Below are 27,692 nucleotides of genomic sequence, written 5' to 3'. Positions count from 1 at the left end.
AACACACACAAAAAAGAAATCTAAAATAATTACAAATACGATGGTGTTCTAATATGTTGAGTTCTCTACCATAAGGTTCCAAGTGAAATACCATTATGAATCTTATATTTGTCTTTAAAAGGATGTCTTATCTTCAGGAGAGAGGTGGGCAGTGAAGAATGGACTGGCAGAATTTCACCAGGTAGCAATAAATCTTTGCTGTAGCTTTTAGATGAATGGTTCTTCAACAGAGTACTTCCAACTCTGTAAGTCTGATTTTCAGTAGTAGTCTATGTTAGAGCTGAGTTTAGGTAATTTTTAGAGTTACATAAAGTTAAATCTTTATCAAGCTCAAAAATGGAGTTTAGAAATTTAAAATATGCTAAAATGTAGGCATAAGCCGGCAAGCAGAAATCAAGTCTGGAGATTCTCTTGTCTCCATCCATTGCCTGTGGTAACCAGCTAATGAGGTTTGCAGGGAGAAAGGCTTGCCAACTGCATGCTGCAAAGACATGGGTGCGAAATTTGTCTTGCAAAACTAACTGAAATTGTCACTAGTCATAAGAGCTCTAGACCTGGGTTTTATTCCAATATCACTTCTGAACAGAGAAGACTCTATGAATGTTTTAGTCATAGTGCTAATTCTCAAGTGTTGACCCAATGTGCTGTAAAGCAAAAGAAAAGTGAATATTTAATGAAGACATAGCCATCCTCTAGATCCCCAGATGACCCCGAGGAGGCAAGCATGCCAGCTTGCAACACCTTTCGCCTTTTTTCTCTCTACTTTCTTTGGGATTCCTCTGCCCAAATTCCTTTAGGTTCTTATCTTGCCAGTGCCTACTCTAAACAACAAAAAACAACCAATTAAGTTCCTTCACACGGAAGTGTCATTGGATTTTAAATGATGTGCTTGGAGATAGTAATGGTTAATACAATAGCTTGAGTTTCTACGAGTATAACGCTAGACTCTGCGTTGCCTGGGTGGGAAATGTGTACTTCTACCACTTGGGCAAAGCAGGCCTTTGCGGTGCCTGTATGTAACAGGCACTCTTCAAAAAGAGTCACATCTACTCTGTAAATGCAGACAATGAGCCCACGCGTTTCTGAGTGGAGCAGGAACTGACTGCAGCTCCGACTCACTAGTCTGGCTGCCTTGTATGGGGAACAAGCCACACAACTGTATGACCAGCCCAGCAGCCACACATATGTACACATTATGCTGTCATAGGTACTTAGGTTTCTACCTCATTCTCTCCCTTACTCCATCTCTCTCTTTTTCTTTCATTCTACATATATATTTGTTTAGAGGAGTAAAATAAAAGAGAAATTTCATAGAAAATAATTTATACTCAATGGTCAATTATTTTCAGTCTAAACTAATTAAGGACAGAAGATTATAAGCACGCATAGTTTGGACACAACTTTGCCAACAGAGGTCCGTCTAGTCAAGGCTATGGTTTTTCCAGTGGTCATGTGTGGATGTGAGAGTTGGACTATAAAGAAAGCTGAGCGCTGAAGAACTGATGCTTTTGAACTGTGGTGTTGGAGAAGACTCTTGAGAGTTCCTTGGACTGTAAGGAGATCCAACCAGTCCATCCTAAAGGAGATCAGTCTGAATATTAATTGGAAGGACTGATGCTGAAGCTGAAACTCCAATACTTTGGCCACCTGATGCAAAGAACTGACTCATTTGAAAAGACCCTGATGCTGGGAAAGACAGAAGGCAGGAGGAGAAGGGGACGGCAGAGGATGAGATGATTAGATGGCATCACCGACTCAATGGACATGAGTTTAAGTAAACTCCAGGAGTTGGTGGCAGACAGGGAGGCCTGGTGTGCTGCAGTCCATGGGGTTGCAAAAAATTGGACATGACTGAGTGACTGAAGTGAACTGAACTGATAGTTTGGACTCAAATGATCTCTTCTCATTACTTATACATAGCTTATATAGTAAGCTTATATATTACTTATACAGTAATGCTAGATGTTATATTTATATATATAAATAAATAATATATTACTCATATTAAATATATTTTATTTATATCTATCTATATATATAACTTTGGAGAATAAATTTTTATACATGGAAAAGTTTATATACATAATTATATATTCCATTTAATGATATAATTCATAAGTATACTTCATATACCATATATAATTTTAATATATATTATGTTGCTTTAAATAATTAGATCAGTATATAAAATGATTCCATATATATAGATATAAACTTAAATTCATACGCCTTCATTAAAATCTTTAACTGGGTAAGGCAGACCACACTAGTCTGTGAGTATATATATTTCTGACCTGCAAGTGTCATTTGGGGTGTATGCATGCTCAGTTTCTCAGTTGTATCTGACTCTTTGACCCCATTGACTTTTGGGGATGTCACCTCAAATCAAATCACAGGAACAAGATTTATTGGGACCGCTTCTGCCTTTATGCCACTGTTTCTGTCAAACAGGTCAGTGCAGGCAAAAGGTCATGGGCAGCACAGAGATTCAAAGACAGTGAAAAGTGCTAGCAGACCCTCGAGGCCCACAAAGTGTCCCTGAGGTTCTCAGCGAGAGTCACTCGATCAATGTCTCCCCTGCCTGCAGGCCTGGAAAACCGTGCACCATCAAGGGCAGCCTTGTTTCCTGGGCTGGTGAGTCAGGCGTTCCATGAGTCTTCCCTCTGGAGCCCACCCCAGCAAAGCATCATCTGGAAGATGCTTGCCTCCTGTAGTGTCTTCAAGCTGAAACATTCCTTTCCTGAGAACATCTGCCTCAAGGGAGAGGAAGAGGCAAGACGCCCTGGATTTTTCACATAAACAGTAGCAATACTGCCAACCTACTCTTCTTCAGGAAATTCTATTTCCAGATTTAAACCTGACATTTCCCTTCCCCTACTCACATTAACAAAAAATTATATTTCTCTACTATTTTTTCATATGCAGACCATGTGCATAATGGGTTTGACTATATAGTAATGTAGTAATTAAATAGCTCTTTATCATACTTCCTGGATAAAATGCTTTAATTTTCCATTTGCTATTTGGATAGAATTTGAAAATATCACTTAAATTTACCCATTATACCTTTCAGAATAGGAATGATGACCTCCTGCCACCTTCCTTAACCAGGGAGTAAAGAAATGGAGAATTGTTCACCTCATAAAAGATGTTGATTCCAGCATAAAGATACTCAAAATGGCCAACATGTAGATGGAGATGGAATATTGCTTAAAATATATATTGCATTTCATAATTTAGTAGGTCATTGATCATAAGATATTCCACTAAGAAGGGAAAATTAAAACATTGCAAAAGACCTCTAATTAATAGTATTTAATTATATTATCCTTGCTCATACATGAAAAGGAAAATACTGTGAAATGAATTGGTTAAGGCTTCCCTCAACTTTCTTCACACTCGTGGTCCAACTCTCCTGAAACACTTCACAACTCCAATCACCAGTGTCCCCACAGAATGGTCCTCCGTGTCTGTAGAAGCATTGGTGATAGGAAAGTTCTTAAAAGAGAGGACTGTTCCATTGCCTCTAGAATTTTCTTCTAAGCCACTAAGATCTAATTTGCAAGTTTTAATGCTAGTGCCATATGCACCCAGGCAAAGAAAACTCATGTCAAAATTGCTTCTTGGCCAAGAGAAATGACAAGAGCTGTCAACAGTAAGACACATTCTGACATCAGAGACACTGAAATTGTGAAAAACGGGTGTGCATTCAAGAATCAATGAACTATTTATTGTCTTCCCTGAGATTTTGACAATAAATAGAATTTTTCATATTTCAGAATGTTGTCTTACAGAGCACTCCCTCTCAGAGAACATGCTATAAATCCTTTAATGCATTGTTGAGGAGGGCCCTAAAAATGTGAATACGTGAGGAACAAAATTCCTCTCAATGAGTTAAACTAAAGAACTGAGAGTGAATTCAAGTGGAAAAATGCAAACTAACTTTAAGAGATGGGTTAATTTATAGATCTAGAAGTTCTAAGTTTAATGTTTGACGTCATTGATAAGTAAAGAAGAGAGAGACCTGGGTTTGATCCCTAGGTTGGGAAGATCCCCTGGAGGAGGAAATGGCAGCCCACTCCAGTATTCTTGCCTGAAGAATCCCCATGGGCAGAGGAGCCTGGGGGGCTACAGTCCATGGGGTCACAAAGAGTCGGACACGACAGCACGTATGTAAAGAAAAACATGGTCAGAATGTTATTTGTCCAACCTCGGAAAATTGAGGGAAGTAAGACTTGTAGAAGCATAAGTTATCAAATGGAGAAGGAAGTTTAGTCAACAGAGAATTAAAATAATACAGCCCACAGGCTTAGCCTGAGGTCATCACTTCAAGTGATTTATGTAATTCCTTTTTATACTGAGTCCAAGCCTCCACATTGTCTGATTATGTAGGATTGCCAATAAGTGAGAAGATAAAACTCAAAAACTATTGAGTATCAGGTTTTTGAGTATCAGGTTTAAATATAATTATTTCTCATTAGAAATTAAATTAATTGATGTTTTAGTTTTAAACATCAATCTACTGAGTTTTAGATATGGGTCATTCTCCTATGATTTTGCCACTTCTTATTCAACAATGAAGCTCTCCAGACAATAATAATATAACTAACGTCATGAATATCCCCTTATGCGACTACCTGGGTGTCTGCTTGTTCGATTTCCAGGAACATACAAATGCATCCTTTTTTCCTTTGGCCTACATACCAATTTTTTGAGCAAAAAGATAGGCAGTAGCAATAGTGACTAAATAGGCTGTGGGGATTAGAGTCAGTACTTAAATGGAAGTGAAAATTGTCTTGCATAAAGTCCAGATTAGTATTGGTAGTTTCAGGGACAGATAGTTTTGTGCGTGTGGCTGACTTAGGGTGGGATAAGGCTGAGATCAGAAAGAATGTGTCCAAAACAACTCATATGCTATAATGGATAATATGAAAATAAGCTGATATAATTAATAAGGTAGGCCAGAAGGAAGAAGAATTATAAGCTTTTCTTTTTCTTCTATTGTGATAATCATCACATAAAAGCCACTATTGTCACAGAGGCTTCCTCTACTCTTAAACCCCTGGAGAGAATGACTTATTCATTCCAAGAGTCTCCAGAGAGAGCCTCATAGAGACTAGACGTTGAATGACACTTGTTTTGTACTTTTCAAAGTATAGTCATTTCATATCTATATATTAATGTATAAAAACATTCTCATGTGTATCATTTAATATGATACTTCTAAACAGCACCAGGGGTTGCATTTGAAATACCCACAACTTGGGGCCTCAATCCACTTTAGTCTCTCTTATAACTTCTTGCTGAGACTATAATGGCATCAAAATGGTATACTCTGTCAAATTTAGATTTGTAGAAACAGGTTACATTTTAGTAAAGTGAACCTATACAGTATGATCAATAACCAACTTAATGTAATCTCTCAATGTCACCTGCGATAAGAACATGCAATCTACAAGTGCCAGGGTAAACCTGCTTGGATGAAGAATGGAGGCTACAAAGCTAATTTGCAGCACCCAACTCTCATTATTATGGCCAGCTGTCAATTATATGCACTCACCTGTTTGGAAATTGAAGCTATTACAACAATTCTGTAAAAGTACCAAGTCTATTAGCAAAGAATTTCAATAAACTTCTAAGTTTCTCATAAGCTACAAAATTGTTTCTATATTACTTTTTCTCCTAAAATCTCTTAGCTCATCTCTTATAAACAAAACTTAACTATTTTGAATTTAGGCTAGCTAACTAACTTTGCCTTAGTTGCCTCACAAATACTTTCACGTCATATTCCATAACTCATATTATTTACATGTTTAAATAGCTGTGCTTTGTGACAATGTACTTTGAAATCAATCAGGAATGTTTATTTAATAAGTTCCTACTATGTATAAGTTCTTTGCTTTAGATACAATGTATACTTTTATAGCACTCATATTCTAGAAACATTTTTGTTGTTTTATCCCAGATAACTGAGCTGAACACATTGTTATGACTGAGTTGCCCTGAAATTAGAAGAAGTGATTATTCAGTGGATTTGGATGATAAGGGAAAGTCACCAGAGATAAGTCATAATGTCTTTGCCGGGGGGAGTTCTACTCAGTTTGACCTGCTGTAACTTGACTTTTAAGGGCTTTTGTCTCTGTTGACCAGGGGCCTTAGGTTGCCTTATTTCCAGCAGTAAAAACAAAAATATCAAACTACAAACATTTCACTGATTCTGCTATTGTGCAAAGCAATGTGGAGTGTTTTGACTAAAAATATCTCCATAGAATGGATCATATGTCTATCAATGATTACGAATCTTTCTCTTATGAAAGCAGCCTTAAATTTTGACAGTAGGCAAACATTACTCAGATATGAATCTACTGAATAATATTTTTACTTCTCACTTTCCAAGGAAACTGAAGACTTACTAAAGGTATGATTTGAGTCTTATGCATTTATATAGTGTTTTATCCCTCTAGCATGGCACCAGGAAAAATTGGATGCTAAAATGAAATGACAAGGATGGTGGCCTCCAAAGTCACACTAACCTGGTTTCCAATATTCCACTTAACTATTTTGAATTTAAGCTATAACTAACTTTGCCTTAGTTGCCTCACACATGAAAGTGGATAATAAAACGACCTAACTCATGTGAGTTAGTGTGCATAGAGCACAATTCTAGCACATAGTAAGGCTTTGCTAAGTATTCAGTTCAGTAGCTCAGTCGTGTCCGACTCTTTCAGACCCCATGGACCGCAGCACATTACGCCTCCCTGTCCATCACCAACTCCCAGAGTTGACTCAAACTCGTGTCCATTGAAGTCGGTGATGCCATCCAACCATCTCATCTTCTGTCGTCCCCTTCTCCTCCCGCCCCCAATCCTACCCAGCATTAGGGTCTTTTCCAATGAGTCAACCCTTCGCATGAGGTGGCCAAAGTATTGGAGTTTCAGCTTCAACATCAGACCTTCCAATGAACACCCAGGATTGATCTCTTTTAGGATGGATTGATTGGATCTCCTTGCAGTCCAAGGGACTCTCAAGAGTCTTCTCCAACACCACAGTTCAAAGCATCAATTCTTCGGCGCTCAGCTTTCTTCACCGTCCAACTCTCACATCCATACATGACCACTGGAAAAACCATAGCCTTGACTAGACAGACTTTCGTTGGCAAAGTAATGTCTCTGCTTCTAAATATGCTATCTAGGTTGCCGATAACCTTCCTTCCAGGAGTAAGCGTCTTTTAATTTCATGGCTGCAGTCACCATCCGCAGTGATTCTGGAGCCCCAAAAAAATAAAGTCTGACACTGTTTCCACTGTTTCCCCATCTATTTCCCATGAAGTGATGGGACCAGATGCCATGATCTTAGTTTTCTGAACGTTGAGCTTTAAACCAACTTTTTCACTCTCCTCTTTCACCTTCATCAAGAGGCTCTTTAGTTCTTCTTCACTTTCTGCCATAAGGGTGGTGTCATCTGCATATCTGAGGTTATCGATATTTCTCCCAGCACTCTTGATTCCAGCTTGTGTTTCTTCCAGCCCAGTGTTTCTCATGATGTACTCTGCATATAAGTTAAGTAAGCAGGGTGACAATATACAGTCTTGATGTACTCCTTTTCCTATTTGGAACCAGTCTGTTGTTCCATGTCCAGTTCTAACTGTTGCTTCCTGACCTGCACACAGGTTTCTCAAGAGACAGGTCAGATGGTCTGGTATTCCCATCTCTTTCAGAATTTTCCACAGTTTATTGTGATCCACACAGTCAAAGGCTCTGGCATAGTCAATAAAGCAGAAATAGATGCTTTTCTGGAACTCTCTTGCTTTTTCGATGATCCAGAGGATGTTGGCAATTTGATCTCTGGTTCCTCTGCCTTTTCTAAAACCAGCTTGAACATCTGGAAGTTCACGGTTCACATATTGCTGAAGCCTGGCTTGGAGAATTTTGAGCATTACTTTACTAGCATGTGAGATGAGTGCAATTGTGCAGTAGTTTGAGCATTCTTTGGCATTGCCTTTCTTTGGGATTGGAATGAAAACTGACCTTTTCCAGTCCTGTGGCCACTGCTGAGTTTCCAAATTTGCTGGCATATCGAGTGCAGCACTTTCACAGCATCATCTTTCAGGATTTGAAATAGCTCAACTGGAATTCCATCACCTCCACTAGCTTTGTTCGTAGTGATGCTTTCTAAGGCCCACTTGACTTCACATTCCAGGATGTCTGGCTCTAGGTGAGTGATCACACCATCATGATTATCTGGGTCGTGAATATCTTTTTTGTACAGTTCTTCTGTGTATTCTTGCCACCTCTTCTTAATATCTTCTGCTTCTGTTAGGTCCATACCACTTCTGTCCTTTATCGAGCCTATCTTTGCATGAAATGTTCCTTTGGTACCTCTAATTTTCTTGAAGGGATCTCTAGTCTTTCCCAATCTGTTGTTTTTCTCTATTTCTTTGCATTGATCACTGAGGAAGGCTTTCTTATCTCTCCTTGTTATTCTTTGGAACTCTGCATTCAGATGGGAATATCATTCCTTTTCTCCTTTGCTTTTCGCTTCTCTTCTCTCCCCAGCTATCTGTAAGGCCTCCTCAGACAGTCATTTTGCTTTTTTGCATTTCTTTTCCATGGGGATTGTCTTGATCCCTGTCTCCTCTACAATGTCACAAACCTCTGTCCATAGTTCATCAGGCACTCTATCAGGTCTAGTCCCTTAAATCTATTTGTCACTCCGACTGTATACTTATAAGGGATTTGATCTAGGTCATACCTGAATGGACTAGTGGTTTTCCCTACTTTCTTCAATTTAAGTCTGAATTTGGCAATAAGCAGTTCATGATCTGAGCCACAGTCTGCTCCTGGTCTTGTTTTTGCTGACTGTATAGAGCTTCTCCATCTTCGGCTGCAAATAATATAATCAATCTGATTTTGGTGTTGACCATCTGGTGATGTCCATGTGTAGAGTCTTCTCTTGTGTTGTTGGAAGAGGGTGTTTGCTAAGACCAGTGCGTTCTCGTGGCAAAACTGTATTAGCCTTTGCCCTGCTTCATTCTGTACCCCAAGGCCAAACTTGCCTGTTACACCAGGTGTTTCTTGACTTCCTACTTTTGCATTCCAGTCCTCTATAATGAAAAGGACATCTTTTTTTGGTGTTAGTTCTAGAAGGTCTTGTAGGTCTTCATACAACCGTTCAACTTCAGCTTCTTTAGCATTACTGGTCGGGGCATAGACTTGGATTACCGTGATATTGAATGGTTTGCCTTGGAAATGAACAGAGATCATTCTATCATTTTTGAGATTGCATCCAAGTACTGCATTTTGGACTCTTTTGTTGACCATGATGGCTACTCCATTTCTTCTAAGGGATTCTTGGCCACAGTAGTAGATATAATGGTCATCTGAGTTAAATTCACCCATTCCAGTCCATCTTAGTTCGCTGATTCCTAGAACGTCGACGTTCACTCTTGCCATCTCCTGTTTGACCACTTCCAGTTTGCCTTGATTCATGGACCTAACATTCCAGGTTCCTATGCAATATTGCTCTTTACTTCATCGGACTTTGCGTCTATCACCAGTCACATCCACAGTTGGGTATCGTTTTTGCTTTGGCTCCGTCCCATCATTCTTTCTGGAGTTATTTCTCCACTGATCTCCATTAGCATATTGGGCACCTACTGCCCTGGGGAGTTCATCCTTCAGTGTCCTATCTTTTTGCCTTTTCATACTGTTCATGGGCTTCTCAAGGCAAGAAGACTGAAGTGGTTTGCCATGCCCTTCTCCAGTGGACCACAATCTGTCAGACCTCTCCACCATGACCCATCCGTCTTGGGTGGCCCCACACGGCATGGCTTAGTTTCATTGAGATAGACAAGGCTGTGGTCCGTGTGATCAGATTAGCTAGTTTTCTGTAATTTTAGTTTCAGTGTGTCTGCCCTCTGATGCCCTCTCGCTAAGTATTAGCACTTTCTAACTGTTGTTGTTTACATGCTCAAAATGTGAGTAATGAATGACTAAGATATTGGATAAACAAGTAATAAAACTAACGTAAGCAAAATAATTTTGCAAGCTGATTGAAAAAGAGACAGCAATATAAAATGCTTTTAGGAAGTGTTCAAAATATTACTATTTGGGTTCATTCTATGAGCAAGCACACCCAATTTCAATCAGCGTTATAGTTGGAAGGACAGGAGGAGGATGTCGGAAGGTCAGATGTGGGCAATAAAAGACACATGGGTCAACATGCATAAACTGTTAGCAGAATAGAAGATTAAGATCAAAGTTAATTATTTACTATGAAATTATATATTTTAAAATAAAGTTCTCTTGCTGAATGCTTCCTTGAATAGGTAGATGTTGAAAGTTCATGAATTGTGCTGGTTACAATCTTGGTCCAAGGCCATGCAAGCTAATAGTTTCCCAAAAAGAAATATTAAATAGGTACAAGGGTTTAATTAAGCCAGGATTTCCCAAAGAGTGTGCACCATGGAAACTTTGAGAAATACTCTATCTTACTATATTAGTTGCATGTCTGCAAAATAATAATATTTAAACAAGCCATTAGGAGAAAAACATCAAGTGTGCTAAAGACTAAATTTTATGGGTATTATTGTTTTTGATGAGAATACACTAAAAGGAAATGAGCTGATTTAAAGAAAAGTATTTATTAAGTATTGGGTTGGCCAAAACCTTCATTTAGGCTTTTTCCATTACAAACTTTTTGACCAATCCAATAATTGGTCGTCTGTGGGCTTTGCAAAACTCATGAAGATGGTATACAAATCAGAAAAGTTGAGGAAATGCTGACTTAAAATAATAAATGATTCATTTATAGATAGACTTTTATTATAAGATAATAAATTGTTTATATATAAAATGACATCTATCAAAAATCGGTATAAATAGCACCTTATAACTTCTCATTTCAATAATTCAATGTCTAATAACAATGACTTGATTACAAATATACTGTTCGATTATTTAAAATAACTGTATACATATTTATAACGCTTTAAGCTCCACACAAACAGATGTCGTGTTTAATATGGTTACTATTGTGCCCTTAGTGCATGGCACATTATATGCATTAAGAAATATTAGTTAAGTGAATAAACAAACAATTATATAAACTTAGGTAAACACATTAAAATTCTAAAAATTTTACCCAGGGGAAAGTGTAGAACAGTAAACAGATGTTTTATAAGACTGGAAAGTGATTCTCACTCTGTTAATATCTGATAGAACTCCATTATATCATACCTACCCTTTAAGTTGGAAAAGAAAATGGCAAACCACTCCAGTATTCTTGCCTGAAAAACGCCACAGATAAGAGGAGCCTGGAGGGCTACAGTCCATGGGGTCACAAAGAGTCGGACACAACTTAGCAACTAAACAACAAAACAACAAATCCTTAAAGTTGCTGCTAATCAAATCATAGCGTTCATTATCTTAAAAAATAAAATAATGACCAGAGTTAGATTTGGAATCATGTCAGTTCACGATCTACTAAATACCAAAGTAACTGAGAAGTCCAAGTGTCAATTTAAAGATTATGTGAAAAGAGACTGCTTTGTAAGAATATTTCAAAATTGATTTTTTTCTGCATATTTACTAAAAGTATTAGTATTCTTAAATAACTTCAGCTATATAGTTGAACTTAATGTAAAGGTCACATGATTAGTGTTTTCCAAGAACCAGCCTGCCAATGTAGGAGATGTAAGAGACCGAGGTTCAATCTCTGGGTTGGGAAGATACCCTGGAGGAGGAAATGGCAACCCATTCCAGTATTCTTGCCTGGAAAATTCCAGGGACAGAGGAACCTGGCAGTCTATAACCCATGGAGTTACAAAGAGTCAGACATGACTGAGCACACACAGCAACAAGTTTAGTAAAGGTAAATGGTGGAATAATTACATTTGTGTTGGAAACAATTTTATAATATAAAGAAACGATTTCTTTTGTAAAGGAAAGTTGAGACTTCCATTGCTTATACAATTTTAATGCTTTTTACATTTTAGGAGTAATTTATACACTAAATAATTTCCTACTATGGCACAGAAAATTAATGCCCTGTTTAAAACAAGATTATTATCCTCTGGGAACATCTTCAATAGATTTGCGGTCTATAAAAACACCATAATATAGGAATAAGGCAAATGAAAGCCTTAGCAAGTTGACCCCTTTGGATATTGTTTTCTTTCCTTTGTTATGCTTCCAGGAAAGGAAAAGTGATCAATACAAATAAGGCCATGTCTATAAAGCTGAAGACAGATTGAACGGGCACCAAAAATTCATTTTAATGGCACTGAAACAGAGTCAGGTGCTCAGTGGGGCCATAATAGTCCATCTAGATGTTTTCATAAGGTTTCTGCTCAGGGTTTGAAATGGGAAAAAGAAGTATCTCTGGTTTTAACAGTAAATCTCTTCTCAATACAACTTCTATCTTCCTCTTTTAAGTAGCAAAAACTATTATCCCCTTTTACCTTCCACTACTGCCCCAAAATATCTAAACAGGATTGTAATTACTGACAACCAAAACTGTATTGTGCAGACAGGCAACATGATGACAAAATTCCAGCATTCACAGAAGATTCTAAGCATTCAGGGCTCTTCAGTTCAGTTCAGTTCAGTTCAGTTCAGTTCAGTCGCTCAGTCGTGTCTGACTCCGCGACCCCGTGTCTGACTCCGCGGCCCCATGGTTTGCAGCACGCCAGGCTTCCCTGTCCATCACCAACTCCCGGAGCTTGTTCAAATTCATTTCCATCGAGTCGGTGATGTCATCCAACCATCTCATCCTCTGTCGTCCCCTTCTCCTCCTGCCTTCAATCTTTCCCAGCCTCAGGGTCTTTTCTAGGGAGTCAGTTCTTTGCATCAGTTGGCCAAATTACTGCAGCTTCAGCATCAGTCCTTTCAATGAATATTCAGGACTGATTTCCTTTAGGATGGACTAGTTGGATCTCCTTGCTGTCCAAGGGACTCGCAAGAGTTTTCTCCGACACCACAGTTCAAAAGCATCAATTCTTCAGCACTCAGCTTTCTTTATAGTCCAATGCTCACATCCATACATGAGTACTGGAAAAACCATAGCTTTGACTAGATGGACCTTTGTTGGCACCATCTGCAGTGATTTTGGAGTCCCCCAAAATAAAGTCTGTCATTGTTTCCATTGTTTCCCCATCTATTTGCCATGAAGTGATGGCACCTCTAAATACACACAGACTCTCACAATGTGTTGCCATACGGAGGAAGTAGTCAAACGTTATACGAGAGTCACAGTATTTCACTTTCACATAAGAATGGAGATTAGGATTTCAAATATTAAAAATGGATATTATATATGGGGATACTGAATCTTTCAATAAATAGCATCTAGAATTTTCAAAGGGGAGACAGAAGTCAGAGAGCGTGGTGGTGGTGGAACTATGATAGATAATAGATGATTCTCTTCCCTGAGAGAGTAATTATTCTATTGCACAGTGTGTTCCTTTATATTTTGTTTCTGTGTAATATTTAACTTTATTTTTTGTCTCTGATCTCATCTTCCTCTAGCGTTTGTTTGTGGAATATGGGAAATAATAGCAACCTGATGTAAAATAGATGTTGAAGCAAAGCTAAGAGTAATTAGTAATAGCAACAGGGTTTGCCAACTCTCAACCCAAAACTTCACATGGAAGGTCTTTAAAAATCATTTGGGCTCTTGTTTTCTGTATCCACAGGCAGGAATGGCTTAGAGAACATTTGAAAATGCTCTGTTTGAAAATACCTTCTTCATATTTTGAGTCCACTTTCTATTCTCTTTGAAATGGAAATATCAATGGGAGAGGTAACATTACCTTAATATGTTAAAGTAGTTTCAAATCTCTTGTCTTTTATCCAAAGGAGAACATTGTAGGGGAGGCTGTGAAAATCAGGACATAAGAAAGAAAGGAACAAAACAAAATGTAAAGGAAAATGGTGTCCATGTTGGCCTAGAACTGCAGTTAGTAACCAGAAGGAGTGGTCCAGGATTATGATGAATAAGCATAGGAACATCGCTGATGATAACTATTCTGAGGACATAATCCTGTGCTTTATCTACATTTAGCCAGTATATGAACAATGTTAAAGTAACCATCTTTGACAAGTTTTTTTCCCAAATTTACAGCTTATGTCAATGAACTTTCTTTTACAAATTTTTGGTAGGGGGCCCGGATGGTTATTCCCATATTTTGTGGTTCACAAAGACAGTGTAGTATAATTGCATGTGTATTAGATAGTTTATACCCAAGAGTTGGCATAGGATTGATCAAAGCAAAAAACACGTCATAGGTGGTTGGTGAGCATTTAAAAAAAAAATCGAGATTTCAGAAGTGGATACAAGTGTATATGTTGCATTTATCACTGCTTAGTACTTCATGCTTTTTAAATTAGCATAAATTAATTTAATTTTAGTTACAATTTGGGGGATGAGTTTTTATTGTTGAGATTACCGAGGTTCCCCTAAATTGGTTGGCTAAAATAGAGACTCCTTCTGACTCTTGCATCAGAAGGAGAAAGGAACCTAGGCAGACCTTTGTTGTTGTTGTTCAGTCACTAAGTTGTGTCTAGCTCTTTGCGATGCCACGGACTGCAGCATGCCAGGTGTCTCTGTTCTTCACTGTCTCCTGGAGTTTGCTCAAACTCACGTCCATTGTTGATACTATCCAAACATCTCATCCTCTGTCACCCTCTTCTAGAGAGCCCCTTATCTTTTACTTTTCATAAGACCAAGGTTGGGTTCTTATATAGTTCATCAGTTGAATCAGTGGATTCTGGTTGATTCCAATTACAAAGTAAACTCAATCTTGCTTCTAGAATTTTTCATTTTTTCTGTGAGAGAAGCATCCACACAAGGAAAAGTTGGGAACACTAATGGGATAGAGAGCTTGGACTTTCAAATTTAAAGAACAGGTTGTAAGGGCAACTTTTGAGCCTGTTGCTAATAAACATTTGCTTTCTGATTGTAGTGTGACACAAGTCTCACACTTGTGTCTTACATAGAACTGAGATTGATGGAGAAGTTACTTAGACCTACTCACGAGTGCATGCTAAGTCACTTCAGTCATGTCTGACTCTTTGTGACCCTATGAACTCTAACCCACCAGGGTCCTCTGTCCATGGGATTCTCCAGGCAAGAATACTGGAGTGGGTTCCCATCCCCTCCTCCAGGGATCTTCCTGACCAGGGATCAAACTCACGTCTCTTATGTCTCCTGCATTAGTGGGCTGGTTCTTTACCACTAGTACCACCAGGGAAACCCCAGACATGCTTATCTATCTCTTACTAATGGTAGCTACTTATATCTACTAAAACGCCAGAGTGGCACAGGTCTATTTGGAACAATGCATCTATCTATTAGTGCCAACTATACACCAGACACTGCTGGATTCAGAGTGAACAATATAGACATCCCATCTCACATCCTAGATGCTAGTTAATCACAAAAGGGGAAGAAAATTTTTAAATAAGAATAGTAATAATAATTTATATTATTTAGGTTAAAAGAACCAAGGGTTTCTGGAATGTTTCAATCTATTAAAAAGGTAAAAAGTGATACATTTATGCCACTAAAAGATAAGGAAGCCTCTCATTCTCTCATTGTTCATCTCATTCAAACCTATATTCTTTATGCAAACAGCTTTTTGTAAAGTGTATTATAGATGCACCCATGGATGATAAGATGTTTAAACACTCATTAGCTGCTTGGAAAATTTTAAAACCTGTTTGTGTCTCAGTTCACCTGGCTTCAAAATTGGAACACTAATACCTCCCCAGGTTATGGTGAGGAACAGATGAAATGGATAGAATAGTACAATACATGAAGGCATCTATCACATTCTCTCTTACAGAGTCAACAATAAACAGTTTAAAATGATGGCATCTTTTGAACAAATAAGGAAATATTATTTGATATTAAAATTTGGACATTTTAATAAATTTTAAAAACTTGTGTTTAAAAACCTGGTTCTAAGGCATTAAATCAGAGAATTACATGTTAATATGAGAATTCCTGGTTAAGATGTTAAATAATGACTGGTATCTAACTTTTTCCCTCCTAAAACTCCAGTAAAGCCAGAGTGTATTTATGTATACATATGCCTTCATAAATATATATGATAAATGAACAGACATATTGAAACTAGGACACATTACTATTGAGAGTAAAAGGGAGAGCTATTTATAGCTATATCAGGGCAAAAAGGTAAGATGGGATGATACTGAGCACACAGGACACATGGCCACTCTAAGCAAGTTGTTGTTCGGTCACTAAGTCATGTCTGACTCTTTGCAACCCCATGGACTGCAGCTTGCCAGGCTTCCCTGTCCTTCACAATCTCTCAGAGTTTGCTCAAACTCACGTCCATTGAGTCGGCGATGCTATAACCAAGAGTGAAGTTCAAAATCAACAAGACCCTCTAACTCTTAATAATAAACATGTAGCTAGTAATTATTAGGGATCTTCAGGACACACACAAAAGAAAGAGAGAAAATGAGCAGAATAAACGAATTCAGAGAAAATTGAGGGGAAGGAAAAAATGTTATTATCCTTGAGATACAATAAACAGTCTGCAGATATGAAGAACAAGATGCTATTAAAATGGAACTTCCAAAGAACAAAAAGGAGCTCTTTGATTTAAAACCAGGATTAAAATCATTCTAGAATGAGAAAACAGATAAATCAATCATGAATAGAAAAATAAAAAGAAATTTGAGCAATTGGCACTGTGAAAGTAAGCACCTAGCCCAAGGATGAAAACAGACCTATGCTAATGCCTGTTGTGAAATTTCAGAATATTGGGGAGTAAAAGAAAGTTCTTCTAATTTCTAGGAAGAAGGATAGGTTGTGTTAAAGGATCAAGAAACTGTCAAAGAATGTGTTACCCCCAAGTGAGGGTGTAAATTAACATGAAAAAGACATAGGAAATGGGAAGCATGAGGTCTGACATAGTGGGAGATGAGGAAATTGTTGGGTGAATAAACACGGGTGGGTGAGGGGAGATTTCATGATAACAGGATGCCCCAGATAGAAAGAGCAAGCAGTTTCGATTGGAGCAATGGGAAACATCAGCAAGACATCCTCTATTATTTTATAGTCTTTTAAATACTGAAAGCACAATATGTCATATTCTACTCTGTACTTGGCTTGCAGCAATAATGCACTAATAAAATTCAAGACCTAACACCTGATGAGATGGCACTGATGTAATAATAGTAGAAATAAAGGGCACAATAAATGTAATGCACTTGAATCATCCCCCAATCCTTCCCACTACACTGTGGAAAAATTGTCTTCCATGAAACCAGTCCCTGGTGCCAAAAAGGTTGGGGCCCTCTGAGATAGTGCCCTAGTTCACCTGTCAAAAGGACGCTACCATCTCTCAGCCCTGACACCTATAGGTAAACCAAGTGAGCTTAGAAACAGAAGGGGCAAATGTGGTTCCAGTGAAGAGAAAATAAATTATGCATATTTATACATCAAAAAGGGCTTCTCAGGTGGCTCCAGTGGTAAAGAATCCTCCTGCCAGTGCAGGAGAGGCAAGAGATGCAGGTTCGATCCCTGAGTTGGGAAGATCTCCTGGAAATGACAACCCACTCCAGTATTCTTGCCTAGACAATTCAGTGGATAGAGGAGCCTGGTAGGCTACAGTAGTCCAGAGGGTCACAAAGAGTTGGACACAACTGAAGTGACTGAGCACACACATGTATCAAAAAAGGAGTAACTGTAATGATGATCACGATGAGGATCTAGTAAGTTCTTACATAGTCTTATTTTTCAATGCTGATTTTGTTCAAAAATATGAGTAGAAACAGGATATGAGGTTAATGATTATGTGAGGGGAGGCTCAGCCCTAATGACGTCCTCTGTCCATAAATACCACAAGAAGATTTCTGACAACTTCATTCACAGGTACACCTTTTTTCAGAGTTATTTTCTCAGTTGTCATAAATGAGACAAATGCTGTCACGTGGCTGTCACTTATGTTGGGCATGATGAGATTTAGGGCTTTTGCTTAAATCAATCCCAGAAACAGGACTCCAATATTTGCCAGTTTAGGCAACATGTCACACTAGGTATAGTTTATTATTTAAGTTTCTTAGTTGCATCAATTAGACTAAGAGGGAAGATAAAAGACAGACCAGTTGCTATATGAGATTCTCTTGCTAAAACTGCTAGGAATCTTTTGAAATGAAAATTGATTTACTGAGAAGGAATGAAAGATGACTCAGCAAACTGGAAAACCTAGGGATTGGAAAGATAGGAGCTCGGGCATAGTGGCTTTAAGTTGAGTCAGAAGGGAGGAATGAGTAAGTGAGTAAGTGTGAGGTTATTCTTGCACTTTGAGCTGATTTAACTGGATTTCCCAAAGCCTTTTTTTTTTCTTTTCACCTGTCAGATGTTCAAGCTGATATCTGTAGACTAGACTAGAGTTTCAGACCCTAAATGACAGAGGAAGCCAAACAATAGTCCATCGTCATAGACAGTGTGAAGCCATTCTCCGTTTTTTAGCAGGTTTTGAAATCTCACAACCAAGGCAGTGCTTCCAAAGCCCCAAAAAGGCACTGTGTTTAAAATACTGTTTAGGCTGGTGTGTAAAAGTGTTTGAAGGTGGGGGAATTTGCACCTGGGGTTCCGTTTTGGAGGCTCAGAGGTGGCTGAGCTGCCTGTTCTAGATCTAAGACCACTCCGTCTTGGTTTCACTTGGTGCCCTGCCTTCCCTTCCTGGGTCCTGTCCGAAGGCGCGGGCTTCACCAGACCTCTTGTAGCTCCCCTCTCCCTTCCTTGATTTAAAGTTCGAAAATCACTTGAGGACCTTTACAGTATTAGCCTATCACTGTGACTGACACTCGATGAAGAGATTTCAAAGGAACCTTGGCAGGTAGAAGTCATTCGTGGAACAGGAGTGTGAATCTGAATGGGAGTCATGGGCGGGTGGGTAATCAGTTACAGAGACAAGCTCTCCTTTCAGGCTGCGTTTGATCACTGAGTTGGTTCCTAGATTTTCAATTGAAGCTGTAGGAACAGAATTGAATTCAAAGATTTACACTGATTGTGAGGAACTGAAATAGCTGAGCGCATGAAGCAGGAGTTGCTGAGTGATTACAAAGGTTTATAACAAAGACAGCTTGTGAGAAGTCTACGAAAAGGCGATGGTGTGAAAGAAGACAGAGGAGAACTATTCTTTGTGTGGGTTAATGTTAACGGCAGAGGAAGCGAACTAGGTTAGGAGACAGAAAGAGGAGGGCAAATGCCTTTGATGGGAAAAAAATAAAAATGAGTGGAGGGAATAAAATGGAAGAAGACAGCGTTTTGAAGCGTATACTTTAAAATGTGAATACATCAGAGAGACAGTGCATGACATTCCAGGAACATGAAGGGGCGAAGCACAGTGCTGCCTGGCCTGAGAGTGTTAATAAGCTTTCAAAGAGAAGAAGAAAGCTGTGTGTGTCCTCATTTCTAGCTAGTTTCCTTGCAAGAACAGGGAATGAGGTGCAACAATCACATTAAATATTACCGGTGATAACCCAATGCAATTCCATTCAATCTCGTTACCTTCTCAAGCCAGATTTTGTTAGATTCAGTTTAAGATTTTACACTGAAAAAGTAATGAGACATTGGGAATAGGATTTAAATTGTCCTGAAACTCGGGCATATATGTCTCCTCTTTTTTGGATTTCCTTCCCATTTAGGTCACCACAGGGCACTGCGTAGTGTTCCATGTATATGGATGTCTGACTCACTTTGCTGTAACTGACACAGCAATGTATGACAACTCTATAACAATAAAAAAAAGGGAAAAAAGTCCGGCTTAAAACCTAAGGAATAATTAACCTATGTACATAAGAAATACACAAGTTATTCTATAAAAGCTCTCAGAAATTTGTATTAGATAAAATACTCCTGGCTGAATTAAGAGCTTAGATTGATAATAATTGCTTAATGGCTTATAATCTGATTTCATTTAAAATGTGTTCTCTGATTAAAAACCCCAAGGCATCAGCGGGACAATTAAGAAGTAAATAGTTTATGGTAAAAATGCTGTCCTACCGCAGATAATGAATTAGAGTTATGTAAGGAAGTTTTAATGATAATGAAAGGCCATGAATAAGAGATGCTCGTTTCAGAAATCACATTTAAATCAGACTATAGAATCCAAAATGAGGAGTACGCACACATATGGCCATGAGGATGAGTGACATACACACTTGGGCATTCACACACATACATCGTGCATGTACACACATGTGCGCACACACAGCAGCTATCAACTCTGGCTCTGGATCACACGGAAGTCAGTCTCCATAACCCACTAGATGTGTAACTTAGGACTTAATTTGTGTGAGCTTCAGTCTCCTCATCCAAAAATGGGAATAAGAGTAATATTACATATTCCATAGGGTTGTTGTGAATTATTAGATGAGTCAGTGTGTCTGATCCACTTAGAATAGTGCTCAGCATTTAGTTTCCCCTCAATACTATATATATAACTGTAAGTATAAAATATAAAATCTTATCACACATTACCTAACCTATTAGTAATTCTAATCTCAGCTGGTTAGCAATTTTTATTTTTGCTTATCTATATTTTCAAGTTTTCCTATTTTGAACAACATGATAAAAACCACAAGTAATAAATAATAAATCTTAACTTTTTACAAACTAAGTGTGGCACTGTTACTCAATAGGTAAGACTCTATGTAGCTGGAATTACGAATAGTATACAGAGCGGGAAAAAGAATACAAAGCATTCCCCCAGTATTCCCAAGCCCTGGTGTATACTCCCTGATCCTGTTCCTTGAATGTGGGTGAGAAATGTATATATGCAGTGGGTCATCACTACTGCGATTATGTTACCCTATACAGCAAAGGTGCTCTATGCTCTGTGATGACATATATGGGTGGGGTGTGGAGGGTGGCTCAAGAGGGAGGGGATATATGTACACATATTGCCGATTCACTTCATTGTACAGCAGAAACTAACACACATTGTAAAGTAATTATCCTTCAACAAAATAAAATGACTAGCTGGTACAAAAAACAAAGCAAACAAAACAAAAGGTGAAGAGATTTTGCTGGTGTCAGTAAGGCCCCAGATGACTTGAATTAATCGAACGAGTATTATACTGGGTGATTACAAGGCATGGGCTAATCACGTGCACTCTTGAAAGCGAGTCTAGAGGTCAGAGATTCTCCCATTGCCATGACATGAGAAGGATGCATGGCTGGGAGCATCCTTTAGAAGCAAGCCACAGCCAAATGGCCAACAAGAAAATGGGACCCTCTGTCTTAAAACCTGAAGGAATTGAATTCTGTCAACAACCTGAACAAACGTAGAAGAGGATGCCAAGCCTCAGATGAGCTCACAGCCCTGATGACCCCTTCATTTCAGCCTGTGAGACCCTGAGCAGTCAACCTAGCTAACCTGTGCCAGAGTCTTGACCCATGAAAACTATGATATAATAAATTGGTGCTATTGAAAGCAGAAAATAGAGAAGGAACTGCTTTGCTTTACTGAGGGGTAGGTGGGGGGTGGGGGTGATGGCAACAAGGAGTGTGAGGCAGGTTCATGATTCTTTCTACTAGAGCCCAAGAGTCCCAACCCAACGGCCCATTGCCACCCCCACCCCCTACACTGCACTACAGAAACTTCTGAGAGGCACATGATAAACAAAATTATATAACTGAGTGCAAGTGCTTAGGAACTTGAGTAACAAGCTCTCTATAAATATTAGATTAAAAAGACATGAACAACTTTTACAATTATAAAGGATAATAGAATTTGATCAGCTAAATCCCAGGGCTTTATAAAGCACAAATTATGTAAACAAGCTTAATGGTTTTTTGATAAAACTATGAAAGTAGTGCTAGGAAGAATGCAGGAGGTATTCCTTACTTGGACTTTAAACATCACATCAAACAGCACAGATGTTTACTTAATTTTTTAAAAATTAAATATGAATGCAAAGAGAGTTATAAAGATGAATTCGAGACTAGAATATTGAGGAAAGCACTATTTTTGATTTAAGGATAAGCAGTAATTTTCCAAGGATAATGGCTGGATCTAGCTTTATTTACTATTGATATATTAGTCACTGGGAAGAGAGAACTAAATGAAGCTTTAAATATAAAAACTCAAGGCTTCTAGAAAATGTTGATAAGCATCTTAAGAAAATAGAAATAAGAGGCTGAAGTTTTAGAAAAAGTATTCAAATGAAAGAGGTAAATATTATAAATATATGATAAAATACATTCATTAAAAATTATATTTATGACACCAAATTTTCAGAGAGAGAATAGAAATTGAGAGGGAGGGTGAGGATAGCAATGACCACATTTTATAATGTGCCCTAAGATCTTAAAAAGGAAACCAGGCTTTGACTTGCACAGAATGATGGATTCTTCTACAAAAGATACAATGAATATATTCTCTCCTCAGTGTCAACTGAGTACATGAGATGTGTCATTTAGGGCACTCCCTAATTTCCAAGTGATGGAGCACTGAAGTACAGACAGTCAAAAGGAGAACTGCATAGTAGAAGAACTGCTTTATGATAAAAAATGAAGAGTGCCAATTTATGTCAAACGTGGCCAAGAAATGAGTAAATTCAAGCTTGTTTGAGGCAAGAGGATTTTGTCTCTAAATTATGTGAGTAGTTCATATTTTTCTTTCATGTTTCATAGAAATAATAGAATTTTTCTTTTTTTAAGAAGAGAAGGCAGTGTAGAGATCAACTCATTCCAATTCCTACTCTATTTACAAGGAAACTGAGACAGAGAGATTAATTGGGCTCAAAGTCTTCAGAGAATCTGTATAGTATATGACCACAGCACAGCTCTAACAGGCTGATTTACAGCTGCTGAAGGCAACCTAGAGTTCCACCTTTTCTTGACCCATACCTGCTCTTCTGTACTCCAATGTATGGGGTTTCCCAAGGCAGAAACTTGGGAATCATTTTCAACTCCAATCTCACCAGCCACAATCTGGATACCTTTTAAATATCCATCAAATCAATCCTCTCCTTTACCTGGTGGCCTCCACCTTAAATCTCAATTTCAACTCCTGAATTATAACAGGGACTTTCTGATTTGTTTTCCTCTCTTATTGTGTGGGTCTTCTTTGGAACATCCTATTCCCAGGTGCCAAAGCCATTTTTTAAAAATACAGGATCATCAATTGCTTCCTTTTCCCTAGTACCAAATTTCAATTGTTTCGTTACTAAACCAAAACTTGTGTTCACTCACTGAATATGTAGCAAAGTCAGTCTACTGACATTGGATTGTAGTGAAGGAGGCACCAAGAAAGGAGTACAGGCAGCTTATGTTCAAAAAAAACCTGAATTCTTCAATGGCTTTCAGGTAAGAAATGTTTAAAGGCAACATTAGGGGTATGGGTCCTAGGGTGCATGATCAGCTGCTGTACAGTTCTCTGATTGGTTGATGGTGAGGCAACAAAGTGATGTTTAGGGAATCTCAATTATCATACTTTTGTTACAACTTGTCTGGGATCTAGATACTGTTGGTCAGCATGCAGTTAACTTTTTCCATCTGGTGGAGGTTTTAGTATCTGCAAAATAACTCAAGGAGGTGGCTCAGGATAGTACCTATAGCCTTTGAGAAAGAACTAAATGTTCTTGACTTTATTTTAAGGCTAAACTATAAAGAAAGCTGAGCGCTGAAGAATTCATGCTTTTGAACTGTGGTGTTGGAGAAGACTCTTGAGAGTCCCTTGGACTGCAAGGAGATCCAACCAGTCCATCCTAGAGGAAATCAGTCCTGAATATTCATTGGAAGGACTGATGCTGAAGCTGAAACTCCAATACTTTGGCCACCTGATGCAAAGAACTGACTCATTTGAAAAGACCCTGATGCTGAGAAAGATTGAAGGCAGGAGAAGGGGACGACAGAGGATGAGATGGTTGGATGGCATCACCAACTCAATGGACATGAGTTTGAGTAAACTCCGGGAGTTGGTGATGGACAAGGAGGCCTGACATGCTGTAGTCCATGGGGTTGCAAAGAGTCGGACACGACTGCGTGATTGAACTGAATTGAAACTATTCTGTCTTCTTGATGATTTCCTTTTGTTTCTGCATTTTGTCATTTCTCTGATTAAATTTGCTCTTTGGAACTAAGGGAAGGCATAGGATGCAAAGCTTTTTTACGAACAAGAGGTGGGGTGCATGGAGGATGGGAGGAGTCTAACCTGGAAGGACCATGGGGCCTTTCTCACTCATTATACATATTTCCATTGATTCAAAGTCTCTCTCCATCCTCCAAATCTTTTTTATAAAGTCTTTAGGATCCAAACAGTCAATTCAACATCCACATGGATGACTCATTTGTCCCCAGAATTCTTTTAGACAATTTTCCTCCACTTGTTACATTCTTGACACAAAGAATATTTCATCACTAGAAATCTGATCTATCTATTGAGTTCCTAGGACTACATTCCTGGGATGCCTTTTCCCAGTTTACAATCCTCTAAGTGATATTATCATTTCTCATATATTCATATGCTAACAATTAGCACATTTTTATCTCTAACTCAAACATCTTTTCAGGGCTTATTCAACTACAAAATTTGCACCTCAACTGAGATGGCATATAGCACTTCATATTTAAATAGGTCAAAACTGAATTATTGAAATTCCTCTAAATCCGTTCTTTCCTTTATTTTGCATGTCTCCAAAATGGCACTGTAATTCACTGAGTTACTTAATCCATATATTCAGGAGTTATTTTTGATAACTCTCTTTAACCATCTTTCTCCCATCCTTCACCAATCCTTCACTATTTCCCAGAGTTTCCTCAAATTTGTGTCCATTCAGTCAGTGATGCTATCTAAGCATCTCATCCTCTTCCTCCCTCTTCTTTTACCTTCAATCTTTCCCAGCATTGGGGTATTTGTTGACAACACTACCTTCAAAATACAGCTGAAATGCATCTCTCATTCATCACTTAAACTATCACCAGCTGAGTCCAAAGAATCACCTTTTCTTCCCTGGACCTTTACTATGGTATTAGAACTGGTTGCAGTGCTTTCAGACTGTCATTTGTGGTACTAAAAGTGGTACTGATCTTGGGTGGCCTCAGCTTGAAACAGCTTGGAGACAGGCTTGGGTATCCAGTCAGAGAGTCCCTGAGTCACACCCTCGTGGCAGTTTGTATCACTTTTATGGGTCATTTCTTCTGGTTTTCCTTTGGCCAATCATTTTGATTTGCCTGGTTCATAGTCCATATTTTGTATATCTCAGGATACTCCCATGTATGTGCACGTATCTGTTAGCCAAGTTGGAATCGACCAAAGAGGCATCTGGGTAGAACATCCCTTGACATCACTCCCCTTTGGCCTGCAAGGGGCCTTCTCTGTGCATGTGTGGTCGGGGAGGTCTCCTCACTTTGGAAATGAGCGATATGTGGTCTGAGCAGACCCGCCCTCCTCCTTCAATTGTCCTGCTATTCTTGTTTTGGAGTTTCTGTCAATAGAGAATGAATCTCCAATTGTTTTACCCTGGGGGGCCCATCTACCTCCTGCCTCAGTAGTTTTAATTGAGACCCACTCATCCCCCTGTTCACCACTACATTCAAATATAATTGGAAAAATAAAAATCATTTTCCGCCCCCAGTACCACCATCCTTACTTCCTGGTCTACTCTGCCCCTGCCTGTCTCCTCCACTTCATTTTGGGCCCCTACGGTCTTATTATGCTTCAGTCACTTGGGTTTTAGTTCCTTAGAAGAAAATGACTTTTTTCATGCCTTGGAGTGTAAATTTCCAGGGCTTCTTTTTCTTCCTCACCTTTTTCAGTGCCTTGTCTTCATCCATATGCTACATTTTGGCTAAAATGTTGCTTCCTAGGGAAGTTTTTCTTTTTTTTAAATGCTCTATCCAAAAGAAATCATTCTTCACAATTCTATTACTTTTCTCTACAGACAAGTTACTTATATTTGTTTACTTTTTTAGTGCTTGTTTTTATTATAAGTTGTGAACACCATGAAGGCATTTACGATATCAATTTATTCTCACACGACACAATTTCTGACAAAATAGTAAATATATGAATGGAAAAACCTAGAAAAAGGATCCTAGAGGTACACTTAAATATTGTTTTTCCTTTTCACAAAGTCTACGAAGAAATCCACATTTTTTTTCTTGTTTCTGTGTTCATTACATATTTTAATTGCATTTTATCTTTTAGATAATGTAGATTTTACATATAGTTTAAGAAATAATACAGAGACCACCTCACATTGGTCAGAATGGCCATGATTAAAAAACCTACTAATAACAAATGCTGGAGAGGGTGTGGAGAAAAGGAAAACCTCCTATATTGTTGGTGGGAATGTAAATTAGTGTAGCCACTATGGGAAACAATATAGAAGTTCCTCTAAAAGCTAAAAATAGAGTCGCCATATGATCCAGCAATCCGATTCCTGGGCATATATCTGGACAAAACCATAACTCAAAAAGATCCATGCATCCCTGTGTTCATAGCAGCACTATTCACAATAGCCAAGACATGGAAGCAAGCTAAATGTCCATTGACAGATGAATGGATAAAGAAGATATAGTGCAAATACAGAATAGAATATTGCTCAACCACAAAGAAGAATAAAAGAATGCCATGTGCAGCAACATGGACAGACCTAACGATTATCATTCTAAGTAAAATAAGTCAGAAAGAGAAACACCATATATCACTTGTATGTGGAATCTAAAATATGGCACAAATAAACTTATCTACAAAACACAAAGAGACTCACAGACATGGAGCACAGTCTTGAGGTTGCCAAGTGGGAGGAGGCTGGGGGTGGGATGACTTGGGAATTTGGGATTAGCAGATGCAAGCTGGAATTTAAAAAATGGGTAAACAAGGTCCTGCGGTATTGCACAGGGAATTATATTCGATATCCTGTGATAGACCATAATGGAAAAGAATATGAAAAGGATGCATATGTGTATAACTGAATCACTCTGCTGTAAAGGAGGGCCTGGAGTGGCCTCTGAGCTTCCTCTCCCACGTGCAGTGTGAGTGGTTTGAGAGGCGACACCAACCTTCCCCAGTCTAGGTTCTTGTGATGGCTGCTTCATGGGCCAGTTCTTTCTGTGGACTTCAACCCTGCAATTTCACTTTATAGTCTTTCCTCTACATGTTGATTTTTTTTAACACTAATTATTAACTGTTCGAATCAGAAGGTAGACTTAAAAAAAAAAAAAACAACTCAGTGTCAAACTACACTTCACCATTTAGCCTAACAAATCCAGCAATATTTAGCTTAATTCATGTATTGACAAGAATACAGCACAGGAGAAACAAACATCAATGGTGCTATTTATTCTCAACACATAGAAAAGCGATCTTCATGAAACATAAATAAGGCATAGTTACCTGTCATGTTGCAGTAAACTTTCAGAGGCCCCAGGGGTCCGCTGCCATCAGGATCTATCCAGTAGTAATTTGAGGTCTGGCCTAGGTGTTTGTATGCTTCACAGGAAGGCTCATAGATGGCTGGAAAGAAATGTCGGACATGAGCACAGCACCCAAAAAAGGGCCTCCCCAGATCCATGCCCCAGTTACAGACCAAATGCTACCAAACCACTGACTAGGAGTATATCCTCAAGTTAGAATGAGCCCTCTTTTCTCCTCACGTAAACTCATAATTTGATTTTTAGTCCATAAGCATTCTTTCCGACAT

The 27,692-nt window shown here is 38.5% G+C and overlaps 1 protein-coding gene across 4 annotated transcripts in view; it reads right to left on the bottom strand.

The window, feature by feature from the left end:
* The window catches only part of CNTNAP2 (contactin associated protein 2), a 2,222,175-nt gene that overhangs the window by 742,998 nt on the left and 1,451,485 nt on the right, over positions 1-27,692 (bottom strand). For all 4 annotated transcript variants that reach the window (XM_081537160.1, XM_081537161.1, XM_081537162.1 and 1 more), the window contains one exon: positions 27,386-27,505. In XM_081537160.1, the coding sequence (XP_081393286.1) occupies positions 27,386-27,505 (120 nt within the window). The remainder of the gene's footprint in view (positions 1-27,385; positions 27,506-27,692) is intronic.

Source organism: Giraffa tippelskirchi, chromosome 10 (assembly GCF_054371585.1).
Source record: "Giraffa tippelskirchi isolate mGirTip1 chromosome 10, T2T-mGirTip1v1.2.pri, whole genome shotgun sequence".
Lineage (NCBI taxonomy): Eukaryota > Metazoa > Chordata > Mammalia > Artiodactyla > Giraffidae > Giraffa > Giraffa tippelskirchi.
This window is presented reverse-complemented; position numbering and strand designations above follow the sequence as displayed.